Source organism: Leiobunum rupestre, chromosome 8 (assembly GCF_980474605.1).
Source record: "Leiobunum rupestre chromosome 8, qqLeiRupe1.1.hap1, whole genome shotgun sequence".
NCBI lineage: Eukaryota > Metazoa > Arthropoda > Arachnida > Opiliones > Sclerosomatidae > Leiobunum > Leiobunum rupestre.
The window spans coordinates 28,771,416-28,785,216 of record NC_143391.1 but is presented as its reverse complement, the minus strand read 5'-3'; the positions used below and the strand labels follow the sequence as shown (position 1 = coordinate 28,785,216).

The window sequence follows — 13,801 nt, the reverse complement described above, 5'->3', positions numbered from 1 at the left end:
CTGCAAAGGCTGGCTTGTGTCGGCATTACAGGAGCCATGAGAACAGCCCCAAGCGCTTCTCTGGAAATACTCCTGAATATGCTTCCTCTTCACCTTTTTATTGAGGAAGCTGCCCTTTTAGGTGCCTATAGGCTTAACCAAAATGGCTGGTGGAAGGCTAATAATTGGGAGCATAGCCACAACAAGCTCTTCCGAGATATTTCCAATCAGATGCCGATTTTAACAATGGGTTCTGATCTGATGGTTACTAAACTCCACTTTAGTAAACCTTTTGAGGTCAACTTCCCTAGCCGTGCGGAGTGGAGTCACTTGACCCTCGGTACCAGAGGAGAGATGGTCTGGTTCACTGATGGGTCTAAGACCCACTATGGCACTGGTTCGGGGATGTATTGTCTTACTAATAATTTTGGCTTTTATGAAAGCCTAGGGATACACACTAGTGTATTCCAGGCTGAAATTTTTGCCATATCCAGATTTATTCAGATAGCCAGGCTGCTCTCAGCCAGTATAGTATTCTTTCTAAACTGGTTTTTAGCTGCTTAGATCTCCTCTGCACTCTTGAGTTGCACAATAAAGTTCAACTTTGTTGGGTACCTGGGCATAAGGGGCATCTTGGGAACGAAAGGGCCGACGCCTTGGCCAAGGAAGGTGCGAGGGCTGGGTTCATTGGTCCAGAACCTGCTCTCCCCATCTCCCGAGGACTTGTACGCGGCTTAATCTCCAAGTTTATGTCGGATCGTCAACTCAGACAATGGTCTGAAATTGAGGGTCAAAGGCAGGCTAAAGAGTTCACTCTTGGCCCATCTAGGGAGAGAGCTAGAGAATTACTCTCGCTCTCTAGGTCCAGTATTAGGATTGTTACTGGCCTACTTACAGGCCACTGCCATCTTAACAGACATTTAACGCTTATTGGGGTCAGTGATGACCCGATTTGCAGATCTTGTCTAGCTGAGGAGGAACCTGCCTCACATGTACTCTGTAGCTGCGATTACTATGCAGCCCAGAGGTTTGAGCATTTGGGTATGCATCGGTTGGAGACGTATGACGTCTCTAATATCACGGCCGGGCAGATTTTAAGCTTTATGTTGGCAATAGGACTTAATTAAGTCACCCAGTTTGGGGATGCACAATGGACCTTAGGTCGAAGTGTTTGGCTTGCCACCCCACTCAATAATAATAATAATAATCCATTCCTATAGTTTCAATAAACTCCTATAATTTCAATATACTCCTATAATTTCCTATTTTTTTCAAAATTGTTCGTATAAATTTCTATTTTTAGCTAAAATGTTCCTATAAATTCCTATATTTTCTACGAAATTTCCTATAATTCCTATAATATTTTAAAAAAAAAACGCTGGGAGCCCTGCTAATAATTAAAAATAATTATAGACTAAAAATTCACCAGAGCAATTTAAAGAGACTAAACTTTGTATTTCAATGAATCATGGACTTTTAGATTTAACATCTTTATTTTGAAAAGCAATAACTTTCTTCGCGTATCTCGTGTAAATGATTGGCAATTGAACTATAATTACTGTTTATGGATATTTGGGGTATAATAGACGATGGGGAGGATACAAAATAATTATACAAAGTATCTTGTAATATATTACACTAAAAACAATGCCGATACTTAAAAACTATTATTTTCAACAACTCAATATCTTATTAAGCAACACACAAATAAAATAACAAAAAAGCAGTTTTTGTTTTTATAAAACCAAACTTTCATTTTGGCAAAAAAATGCCTATTTCTTTTAAACTCAACTTGATTTTCAGTTATCTTTCTCTATGTAATTTTTAAATTTCAAGATTGGAATTTTTTAATAAAAATCTAATTATGATAGTCAAATATTTTTTCTTTTCCGCAAAAAGTGAAAGATTTAGAAATTTGTATTTAATTCGTCTATCTACGATGAAGAAACGTTTTATCATTAAATATTAATGATGGAATTAAATGGTTGATTATTTTTTTATATATATTCTTTTTCACTTAAATTTATTTATAAAATAAGCTTAGTAAGAGTTTCAGGCTATATTTAAACCGCAAAACATTGAAGCTATAAACATACCCAATGTCGTTATATAATTTAATTAGTAGTCATAATGAAAAATAAAACAAATAGAAGCATAGTATTATAGATCGTTAGCAGTTTTTAAAAACCCGTTTGTAAAATAACATCTCATTATAATGTTGTCAATTTGTTTTATAACCCGACTTATAAACTTTCAAAACCAGAAATTCATAGACATTCTACAAATTCCAGATTAAACTTATTATGGTACATGTATGAATCTTCACAGTTAGTTATATCACAGCATCATGGAGGTATAAAATGGGCTTCATTTTAACCATTTAAAAATAATTTATATCAGAAAATCTAACTTTGGCAAACTTTTTTGTTTAAATAAAGTAACACCTCAATGACTCGCTCTCTCCCATGAAATTGCAAACTAAAACTATAACGTCACACAGTTTCATTTTAAACTAAATATAAGCTGCCTCAATTCAACATAGCTTGTCTTGCAAAAACAAATTTTTCAAAACTAATTTAATATATACGAAATTTCTTTGGTTAGCTTCCTTACAAGTATTTTCAATATTAGCTATTTGATTTATCCACGCATCAAAAACTTCGTTAATTCAATATTGAAAAAGCACTTTTAGAAATTTTGACGGAAGAAACATAGAATACCATTTTCTTTTATAACATTCAATACTGACTAGATTCTTAACCTCCTCATTTAATATTAATGATAATAAAATCTTATAGAACTAAAGTTTGGAAGACTATATTTAATATTTGTTAGGCGCTGATTTAAGAAAAAGCCCATTTTTGATTTAAACCTCCTTAAGTTTTAACTGTACACAGAGTTTATGTACACGATTCATACGGTTAATATAAAGCTGTTAATCATAATAATATTTAATTTTACCACACTCAAGATTTTTCACCGTGATATTCATTTTCAAATGATAATCAAATAACTCTGGGAAGACTTTACTAGGTAAATATAACTACTACACAATCAAGAAATAATTATTTGTGTAGTGAGAAAAATAATTTCCGCAACGAACAGACGCTTTTACTGGCATTTGGATACCCAAAAGAGATTTTTTTATCTATTTTGAGTGAAACTCTATCAAATGATATATAAAATGTCAATAGAGGCACTCAAGAAAAGCGACCTAACTGCCAACCAAGATGGCTTTATTAAACGTGACTATAAAAAGACTTCGTACGAAAAACAAAGTTATTCATTTCATTAAATACTTTGTTAAAAAATTCCTAACAAATGTAAAGAATGCTCGAGAGCCTATGAAACACGGGCTTTTTTGCATAGCTCTGTTAAATGTAATTACAATTCTACAATAATGATCTTATATATAACTGTGATCTTGACAATAAATGATAATATTATATAAAGCTATATATTTCGACGCTAACACGCTAAAAACTATTATTAAAATCTATATTTTTCTTAAAGCATATATATCTATATTACAGGTTGTCATTATTACCAAGGCCAAAAACAAGGGAAGCCAGGTTTCATGTTTTTCTTTGTCTTAAAGGCGTCATTATAAAGGCCAGTAAATATTTGAAAGATTACCAAAACGACAAATATTAAAACCTGCGTTTCACTTGTTAGCCTATGTATTACCCCCAACTTTCATTTCATTTTCCCCACAGACTCCCCTATTTTCAAACTCAACGATTTAATCGTTCCCAATATTCTTAAGTTGTAACAGGGTTAAAAATTAAAGCTCAAAACTTAAAACTACACTCTCTTAATTTTATTAAAGTTTCTCTATATTTTTTAAATTCTTACTAATAGTGACTAGACAAATAGCTTTTAATTTGACTAAGTTCTTTTTGTCTAATTTATTAAAAATATTTTAAATGAAGTTTGCATTCAAATAATTCTATAAAGCGAGGGCTCAATTGAAAATTTTTGTAACATTGGTTAAGAATCTGGCGATATTTTTTCAATTTCATAAGACAAAAGATAAAAAAAAAAATAATGGGAAATAACCCTGTTTCAAAAATTAGAAACTCCTATACTCTCAACCCAAACTCGGGTCAACATTGACTAGCTTCTTATAAATCGTTTCACATTATATTTTTTAATAACTATTAACTTCCTATCCAATAGGGTAGATAATTTTATATAATTTCCAATAGGGATTAATTCTCTATACAATAAACAACAAAAAAACATTGCTGCAAAAAAAAAAGTATAACACATTTGCAAGTATTATACATCGTTTAACGGTGGGATTTAAAAAAATTGAGAAAACTGGCTCACATGTCCTTTATATTACTATAGGGCAACATAGTCGCTGTCCTTGCTTAACGTAATAAAGCTTCACACCATGCAGAATCAAATATCACAAATTTACCATTAGATGTAATAAAAAGTGACATAATGGTTTTTTGTCAATTGGAGTCTCAAATTTAGCAAATTTTTCTTTTAAAAACAACTACGAAAATTGAGATACACACGACTTAAGATTAAATCTTGGCTAAATATTATTATAGTAGGGTACAGAAGTCAAAATCAGTTCCACTCCGAGTGGAACTTAATTCATAAATCAAAACCTGTCTTAACTAAGATGGAAGCTTCTAACTAAAGCCTATTGGTAAATTTGGGGTATTGATTCTGTCTAAAAAGCAACCAAAGGCTTTTCACTGATTTACAAAAACTGTACAAACACTGCCCGGTAAGCATACCACGAGTGAAAAAGAACAAAGTAGAATATTGGTAACTGATACCTATCAACCCAATTGAGTAGAAAAAAGTCTTCGTTGAGGGGAGTCCTGATAACTCTGATCAGAGACGATGGGGCTCTCCGCTAACCACACAATGTAAATACGCAGAAAAAAATATCTACTTTGCTGATCTACTTTCTTGCATAAATTGTTACTTCTTAGTTTGAGCAATTTGTAAATTTACCAACACTGTTTTGTTATTAATATTTATGTCATTTTTTTAGGAAGGCTGAGACTTAGTCGGGGTTGGGGGCCCAGTTCCAGGCCCCGTTGTTTGGCTATTATCATCCACATTTTCGTTGTTGTGCACAACCGTGAAATACCTTTCTACAATAGCAAAATAAAAGTTTATTACAGGAGCACTTACCCAAGAGCTAAAACAAATTACAAGAACAACAAGCCACTCAAACAAATAATCTCCTATTCCAACAAGAACTTGGAAGATCAGTTTCTCTAAACTGGTGCCTAATGTAAACCTTACCATCAGCTCCAATGATGTGTGGGGGATCAGAATCAGGAGCTCCCCCAGGTATAAGTCCTGCCATCATATTGTAGTCCATGTTTTCATCCAACGATATAAATGGAGCATTCCACCTTGGAATGGGCGTCGTTCGTGGCGTAGTACGAGGTGTTGTAACGGGTGATGTAAACATATTCATACTTGTAGGGCTAATAACCCCACTCATGGCACTTACGGGACTGATGTTTGGGTATGTATACATCTAAAAATGTTTTACTACTTAGTCTGACTACTTATTTTTAGACTGCTTGAAATAAGAGCAAGCTTTACTTGTGGCGTCTGAGGATGAATGTGGGCAAAAGTGTGTTCTGGCCTTGATAAGGCAAAAGGACTGCTCATAACTGAGCGACTAACTGTCGATGTTTCAGCTCCACTTGATGATGAAATAACTATAAAACATGATGGTAAATTCCAAATGTTTTAAAGGAAACAAAAAAAAGTCATACCAGAAGTGGGAATCGGGGAAGAACTTTCCTGTTCTCTCGTATCTCTAATATTTGAACTTTGACCAGGTGCATCATTATCGTTTGCCCCACCAGCAGTTATCGTTCCACCTCCGTTTGGAGACCCTGGAGTTGTAGAACTTAGATCTAACAAAAGGGAATAAAATAAGGGTTGGTAGTGCCTCTAGCGTATTGTTATATTTGAACTAGCCTTACCTAGAGAGAGTTGAATGGATGGATGTGAACCGGTAGATCTGATTATGGCAACGGGTCTAGCCATAGGAGCTGGGGGAGGTGGGGGAAGCATAGAACTGTGGTAGAATTGAGGCAACTTTGTTGGACTACGAACCCCAGATTCAGTGGGACTCTATACACAAGTAAATCTTTGATTATTAAAGTTTTTCGTTGCAGAAAAGAAGAGCGTACCTGAGGTGGGGCCCCATTGTTTTGAGCCTCCTGACAAACAAGGTTCACAAAATCAGAGAGAGTATCTCCATTTTCTTGATATTTTCCAGCCGCCATGTAAAACGCGGCACTTGTAGGCAACTGGGCTTGAATGCTGGATGAAGGAGACGTCATGGTCATACCACCGTGCTGTTGTTGTTGAGAAGACAGACCAGCTAAAAAAAATGTCAATGTATTTTTAGAAATATTCAACAACTAAATAGTAAAACCCACAGTAACACAGAAAGAAAGAGCTAGGTGTATTATCACTACGTAATTATTTATAGGGGTATTGAAAAAAAAAAATCAAAAGCAGTGTTAGTTTTAAAGGAAAAAACACAGTATCCAAAATAAATGGAAATAAAAATTACCATCTTTGTAGGGCATAGAAGACAACCCAGCTCTTTCCAACATAAAAGCTATAAGGTCATATTTTGAATTAGACTCTTTGGGATTATTGTAAACTTGTAAAGAAAAAGTGAAAATATAAAATTATTTAAAGATAAGCCATCATGCGAGTTAAACACCATAATCTCAATCGTGAATGAAAAAAGGCATTCAAATCATGCTCAAGAAACAGACTATTAACCTAATAAAGAAAAACTGGTCGAAAGCTCAAAATGAACTATAATGTAAGCCTCTTTTCGCGTAAGAAACACCAAGTTGATAATATTTGAGAGGACTCAAAACTATGCAAGAGGTAGGACTGACACAGAGGGTAACGTACAAGGGTGCCATGGCATTTTTTATCTGGTGTCTTTTTACTTTCTGATGAACGTACCCTCATCATCGTGAGGAGAAAGGCCAGAGGGTGAAGACCGACAATCCTCATCAGTGCTCAGAATCACTTCCTTGGAACTGGAAGAATGACAGATGGCTACCACAATTGGAGCAAAATTGTGGCTAGTCGAATGTTGCTCCACTTTGATAAGAGTGGATGCGGAAGAAACAGGAGCTGGTGGATGATTTATGTGGGGAGATGGGTGATGTAAATTCGAAGAGGATGAGGAGGAGGAAGAGGACGAAGGGACAGAGGGAGGAGGAGGCGGCTGTGGTATTGAAGGAGGAGGTGGGGGAACAGGAGCGGTATTGCCAGGACCTGCGTGAATAAATATTACATACTTTGGGATTTGGAAACCTGTTAGTTCACTAGACAGGAAGTGAATTCAGTTGACTAACAATACACGAGTAGAAGGGAAACATAGGGTAGATAATTAAATATTTTATTTCAAGGCTTATAACGTTTCATCGATGTCATTAAACAGGGTATCAACCAGTAGGTTGAAATCTGTACCAATTTGAATTTTATTTACCGAACGAATTTTCCCATCACCAAAACCAATTTAACCAAGAAATCTAAAATTGAATATTTTTTAAGAGCCATAAAAACCATCACAAAGAGAAAAATAACAAATCTTGCCAAAATAATCTAAACTGAGAATAGCAGCGATAGTTACTAAAAATTGCCATGTCAAATATTTTGTAACATTAGATGGAAGGATTTGCTAATTTGAAAAATTCTCAAAATTAAAACCCAAATATTATTTCAGGCAATATATATGATAAAACTCAAGCTGGTTAGTTGAAGAAAAACTTTATTACATAAAAAGTTAACTATAATTACCTGGATCTATGTCACTGGCCCAAGAGGAAGCTTGGCTATTCAGACTAGCCGGGCTATGACCATAGTAAGTATTTACATCAGCCGGCCCGGGGTTTTTGTCAACGTCATCTTCGTTGGATGAGATTCTTCTTAATCTTTTTTGCCTTGGCTCCGATGGACTCGAGGACCTATGGTAAAAAAGCTAACATTTAGGAACCAAAAATTAATGAGTGGCAAAATAACACGAGCCTGAGGTGATAAAAGAAAAAGAAACTATACAGACCTGTGATGCGATAGCTGCTGAGAGGCTTGGGATGTGGTTTGTACAACGGATGAAGGTACAATCAGGCCGCCTTGATGGCTATTGTGAGAAACAATGGCGCCAACTGACTGGTTGGAAGCCGAAAGAGGCCTTATGTGTTGATGCGGCTGCTGGTGTGACTGACTGTGATGATGTTGATGTTCCGGTGGTGAAGGATAACTATTGCAGTAGTAAGATGGGGATTCTATTTTTATTATATTAACCGGGTTTTGCTGGTTGCCATTTGCTGGGTTTATAATAGAAGCTGAAATATTCAGAGAAAACAAGTCGCAGTTACAAATGGGAAAAATATTTAACAAAAGGCAGTTTACCTTTAGAAAGCCTGTGCAAATCAGCGGAAGTAAAGACACCTGTTGAAAGAACTGAGGCAGAGGCTAAAAATATAATTCTTGTCATATTTGCTTCAAAGTTACTAGTAATTTGCCATACCAGTAACTTTGCAAGTTGATTTATAAAAAAGAATACGGGACTAACCTCTACTGTCATCTCTCTCCTCTTCATCCTCATCATCATCACAGGGATTTTCCCTTACATGCAGGCCACTTAGTGTCTCTGTAAACACACAATGCAAATTTGCCTTCAATTTTCCTATAGATAGAAATTATTTAGTAGAAAAAATGCATTTAAAATTAAGCAATTGGTATAACAATAGATAAGAAAGCTTAATAAATTAATAAGTAGTTTTAAAACTCCAATTATTAAAAATAGAAGCTTAATAAATTACAAATTCAGAAGGCCATTTTGAAAACTTCATTGGCAATGAAACGAATAAAACGAATAAAACGAATAAAAATGGGTGGAGCACCTTATTTAATAGCTTTAATTGGCCTGTAAGAATGGATAGCAGACCATTATGAGGGAAAGGAGGACTTACCATGACTGAGAATGAAGTTGGCTAAGTAAAGGTCAAGTTCACGGACGGACACATTAATGTGATAAGGGTTGACGCAGAGATTGGGATGAAGGCACTCGGGTGACTTCTCCAACCTTTCCCCATCGGTGCTCTCTAATGGGATTGCTTTAAATAATATCACCATCACAAGGTCTAAACGCCAAACCTAAGAAAATTTAAAAGAAATTCATTATTGCAGCTAAGTTTCAAAAGATAGGATTGTGGTGTGCACTAATGGACAAATACCTTATCAGCTTGCCTAAGGCAGTCAATTCTCCTCATTTTCCCTTTTTGATCAGGATTGCTGAGAACACATGTTGCACGTTTCTTCCCCGTGATACCAAGAACAAAATCTTCCCTACATTCCTGGGTTATGTCCTTCCTTAATTTTCCCAGTAATCTCGAAGCCCATTTGGTTTTCACTTCCGAACGTTCATTCTAGAGTAAACATTTCCAGGTCAACCAAGCATTTTCAAAAATACTGAGTATTTTCTCGCAATGGCTAACCTGTAGCTCCTCTTTGCACCTCTTTTCTTCTTCTAAGCTCATACGCCTCTCATGCTTTTTATAATACTTTCGTTTGGCCGCTTGAAGATTGAACCAAGTATAAGAGAAGGCTTTAACGTGAGGCAGTAGAGCCTCAATAAATGGATGGAATTCATCCTGAAATAAAAATAAATTGCTTTATAGAATAATTTCAGTTAAACTTTAAATGATAATCAAAAGAAGAAAGTTGTAACCAAATTTTGGTGCAACGCAAAAACCTAAAGACAACCAGTAATATAACTTACCAACATGACCAACAGCTTTTTGTTTACATAAAAACTAATAATGGCAAGATAACCAAATAGTCTAATACATATATATATCAAAACCCTTTAATTACAAGATCTTTTTTAAAGTTTTCCCGTGAAATTAAGTTAAAAGTTCTAAATGATTTTCACTCAATTTACCGAGCTATCAATAAACGAGACTTAAATTTTTGAACTCCAGAAATTTGTTAAATGGACCCTATAGATGCTAGTTAATGAAAGTTGTCGTCATTGGCCTTGAATTTCTAGCACGGGGCAAATTTAACAATTCGGCTTTTTTTCAACCAAAATTTTAAGGTGAAAAAGAAAGGTAATATATTCAAGACACTAAGCTACAAGGCTTTCAAAGTCAAATGTTTATGTTCGGGGGAAAGAGAAAGGGAAAACAACAAAACAGGTAGGTCTACAATTTAATTTTTTAATAATTTATTTTTATGTACGCTAAAGCGAAAACCTAGGAAGTAGACACTGGTACCAGGAACTAGGGCAGCTCTAACAGCTGATAGTACTAAGGGAGTTGTCATGGCCAACCACTTTCAACGAACTACCGCATTCACTTTTTTCTATTACTAAATAACATCGTTGAATAAGGAATAAAGTCAAAGGAGTATAAAAATGAGTTTCGGGGGAATAGACTAAGAAAAGGGGTATAAAGGAGCTTCTTGCGAAGGAGGGGGAAAAGAATTCAACATTTCAGCAAAGAAGGAAAGGGAAAGGAAAAATACTCGGTCCAAACAAGGTCAACCGCTTTCATTACCGCACGGGCGCATGTACATTATAATTTTTAAAAAGGCTTGAACTTGAATAATCAAGGTAGTCAAGAGGAAGTGACCCATAAATGTTAAAGCCAATTACAGAATAACTAGCTTCCTAGTACAAAATGAGCAAAACACACACCTATTCTGTACCTTCGTCAATGTTAAATTAATATACAAATTTATATGTGAAGGGGAGGTGGGAGCTCTAGCCCAGTTAAATAAAGAATAAAACTGTTAACCTGTATGTTTAATTATAGGTACTAATCATACATAAGTATGGTAGGGGTACGGAAGATAAAACCGGATTTGGTCTATTTTGTTGGCCTACACATGGGTCTTAGTTTAATGATGGCTGACCTAAATAAACCTAAATAATCATATAGCCTTGAGGCAAAGGGGCAACCCACCAGCCTTTTCATATAATAACTAAAGGGAAAAGAAAAGATACCGGAAGAGATTTTCACTTTCAAGGTCAACTTTACGCACCTACATTTTATATTCCAAAATGTACAACTCAATCTATTAACATTTAGAGTCATAACTACCTTTGAATTATACCGACAATTTTTTTTTGCAATATGCCCCTATATCTTTACCAGTAAAACCTGTTGTAACTGAACTATCCATAAAAAGTAAAATTTCAGTTCACTTAGCATCAACTCTCCTCAACAATCTGTTTAATAGCAAGCAAAGAAATTTTTCTTATTTAAATAAGTGTTATGTAAAATCTAACCTTAATTATTTCAACTTAAATGTAGTTTAAAACATTTTTTTTTGGGTAGAACAAATAAGTTATGACAATTCTCTATCATTGTATTAAAAATAGTGCGCAATATAGAAGCAATTTCGAAGTAAGCTAAAGTGAAAGATGATGTAGCATGGGGCATCCTAAAGATAGCTCCCAAACCGTTTTTTTTTCCTTTTTCTCCCCTCTCTTTCTCTCATTCCCTTTTCTTCATCTACTCTTTCCCAGGAGAAGGCACACAAAAAGTAATTTTCCCTTTAAACTTATAGAAAGGGGGAAATAGTAGGTTCACCAGTCTATAATGAAGTCAAAAGATCACCTGACAGTATAGTTCAGTGGTGAAGTTTGCCTATTTCAACAAAATTATCTTCTCCTGCTTCCATTGACAAACTATGTAGGTATAGTCGACTGAAGAAGCTAATAATATTTATGTGAAGATAAACTAAGCCTACCATATATTATCAGTAAAATTAAGTGTAACCTTTATACCATAGAAAAAGCTTTGCATCCCCCAAATTAAAATATGAAACAAAATCTAAAAAAAGCTTATGTACCCGGCTACTTTATTTCTGACCTTCAGTGACTAAAATTTTATGGAATTTTAACCAACAGAAAATACTTAAACATGAAAAACACAGACCAGAGGCATGCAGTCCTGGCTGGAGTTGGTGGGAAGGCTACACCAAGGTGATCCTGAGGCTACCATGGGCTAAAAAGGAAAAGCATTCCTAAAAATAAAGGATTAATAAAGATTAGAATTATTGAAATTAATTGCACAGTGTATTATAGTAAAACAACAAAAATTAACAGACTATATAAACTCACAAAAAGTGCAAGGGAAAGTTAATACTGTAAAAGAAAGATTTTTTTAAGTCTCAGAGGTAGGCCACTGTACAGTTTTCAATTTTTCTTAGTAGAGCTACTGCAGAGGTAAAAAAAAGACCCTAGGAGGGGATCGCATGACGTTATTTTTAAATTGAGGGAGAACATGAGTCTATTTTAAGAGACAACTTTCATGGGTGGTGGGCTCTGGGATAGTTGATCTAAAAATATTGCAATCTAGGGCTATACATGTACACTTGCTAGATAAAATGTGGTAAGAGATGTACCGGAAGTTAAAAACATCGTCTTAATTACTGATACATGGGTATAAGGATGAAAGGTTTATACAATTTGTGGATAAATCGGTCATTGTGTGGGATTATCTCAATTAAATATAAAATGAGCTACAGGTTTACTTTTTCAAGTTTTACAAATAAATTCTTTCACTTAAAACATATAACAAGTGACATTATTTATAATAACAATAAAGTAATTTCCTTTGATTAAATTGAATAAATAAAAAAAATCTATTCTTTGGCCCAATGATTTTTACAGGGTTAATAACCTCAAATAAATTAGGTAAACATGGCCTTAGCCCAACAACAGTATTTGGCTAGCAGTATTCTTGGTCAGATCATAAGCCAAGAGTCCCCCTACTTAAGAAAGCTCTTGGCACAAGTTTATGCTTTGACCAAACTGAGGCCCTCAATCAGGATGAAAATAGTGCAGCATCATGTGTAGGCCTGCAGCCAAATGTTTTGCAGACTGTCTTATACGACTGGCACAACAAGCATCAGATCAACCCAAAACTTTCAAATAGCGAGTGAAAGTGGTCTCCTTCAAACATCTTAAGTTTCCAAGTAAGATTACAATAGTTTTAAATTGAAATACTTTAACCTTAGGTTAACTATCTGCATTCTTTCCATGGCTGTATCATAACTCTAGTTACAGCAACTAACACAGTTTAAATACTAAGACTCGAACAATTTAATAATATAGATTTATGGTAGATATACATCCGAGGTGTGATGAATGCAAACGATTTTGTTGAAACAAAACCTTTAAATGTTAGTGGCATGCAAAATCAGCTTACCATAATCAATGAGCTGAACACATTTCATTCATTTGAGGACGAGTGGTTGGAACCGAGCAAAGTTAACTCTTGCCTTCGCAACTTTCTTAACTGTAAGAAGGACTTTCCAGCAGCACAGTAACTGATCTTGTTTAAGTTAACCCTTGGCTATTTTACACGCCTAAAAACCGGGGTTCGCTAATCACAGATTTGCGTCTAACATAAAATATTTACCGAAAGGGATGTTTGATTGAATTATAATTTGAATTAAGCGTGTCATTAAGATCACTTTTGGATTTTTTTTAATTTTTATGACTTATTTATCCACTTCAAAGCAACTTAAATTTGTTTTAACGTTCTTACCACCTTCCGCTTTAATGGATCGCGACTCCAGCAAAAACGCCAAGGGGCAAAAATAGAGAAACATTATTTACTGCGCATGGTCATCAAAAACCCATTTTAACGAATCATAAAAAAGATTGGATATTTACGCCTTTTTTAGAAATCAAGTGCCAATGAGAATAGATTATTTTGACCATTGGGAATTTACCTTAAAAGCGGGAAATTTCGTTTTCTTCAAATTGTTTTCCATT

At 34.8% G+C, this 13,801-nt stretch overlaps 1 protein-coding gene across 10 annotated transcripts; it reads right to left on the bottom strand.

The window, feature by feature from the left end:
- Positions 1-2,079: 2,079 nt before the first annotated feature.
- Positions 2,080-13,777, bottom strand: NfI (Nuclear factor I). 10 transcript variants are annotated; one of them, XM_090157547.1, is made up of 17 exons: positions 13,759-13,777; positions 11,955-12,042; positions 9,507-9,662; positions 9,246-9,437; positions 8,982-9,165; positions 8,582-8,695; positions 8,419-8,481; positions 8,069-8,351; positions 7,807-7,973; positions 6,964-7,281; positions 6,554-6,601; positions 6,165-6,358; positions 5,955-6,105; positions 5,742-5,885; positions 5,566-5,684; positions 5,257-5,497; positions 2,080-5,102 (listed from the first exon to the last, which is right to left on the bottom strand). In XM_090157547.1, the coding sequence occupies exons 2-17, from the start codon at positions 12,018-12,020 to the stop codon at positions 4,996-4,998; spliced, it is 2,547 nt and encodes an 848-aa protein (XP_090013673.1). In that variant the 5' UTR covers positions 12,021-12,042; positions 13,759-13,777; the 3' UTR covers positions 2,080-4,995. The 10 variants fall into 10 exon arrangements, with proteins under 10 accessions (XP_090013673.1, XP_090013672.1, XP_090013675.1 ...); XM_090157546.1 differs by lacking the exon at positions 13,759-13,777 and adding an exon at positions 13,230-13,602; XM_090157549.1 differs by lacking the exon at positions 13,759-13,777 and adding an exon at positions 13,230-13,602 and having other exon boundaries at positions 8,419-8,469.
- Positions 13,778-13,801: the final 24 nt, after the last annotated feature.

Bases quoted from the DNA above. Each gene is read 5' to 3' on its own strand.
- NfI (XM_090157547.1), bottom strand. From the start codon at position 12,020: ATGGTAGCCTCAGGATCACCTTGGTGTAGCCTTCCCACCAACTCCAGC. The intron at 9,166-9,245 runs GTATTTGTCCAT...AAATTTTCTTAG, and splicing joins GCCTTAGGCAAGCTGATAAG to GTTTGGCGTTTAGACCTTGT. The intron at 7,974-8,068 runs GTCTGTATAGTT...TTTTTACCATAG, and splicing joins CAGCAGCTATCGCATCACAG to GTCCTCGAGTCCATCGGAGC.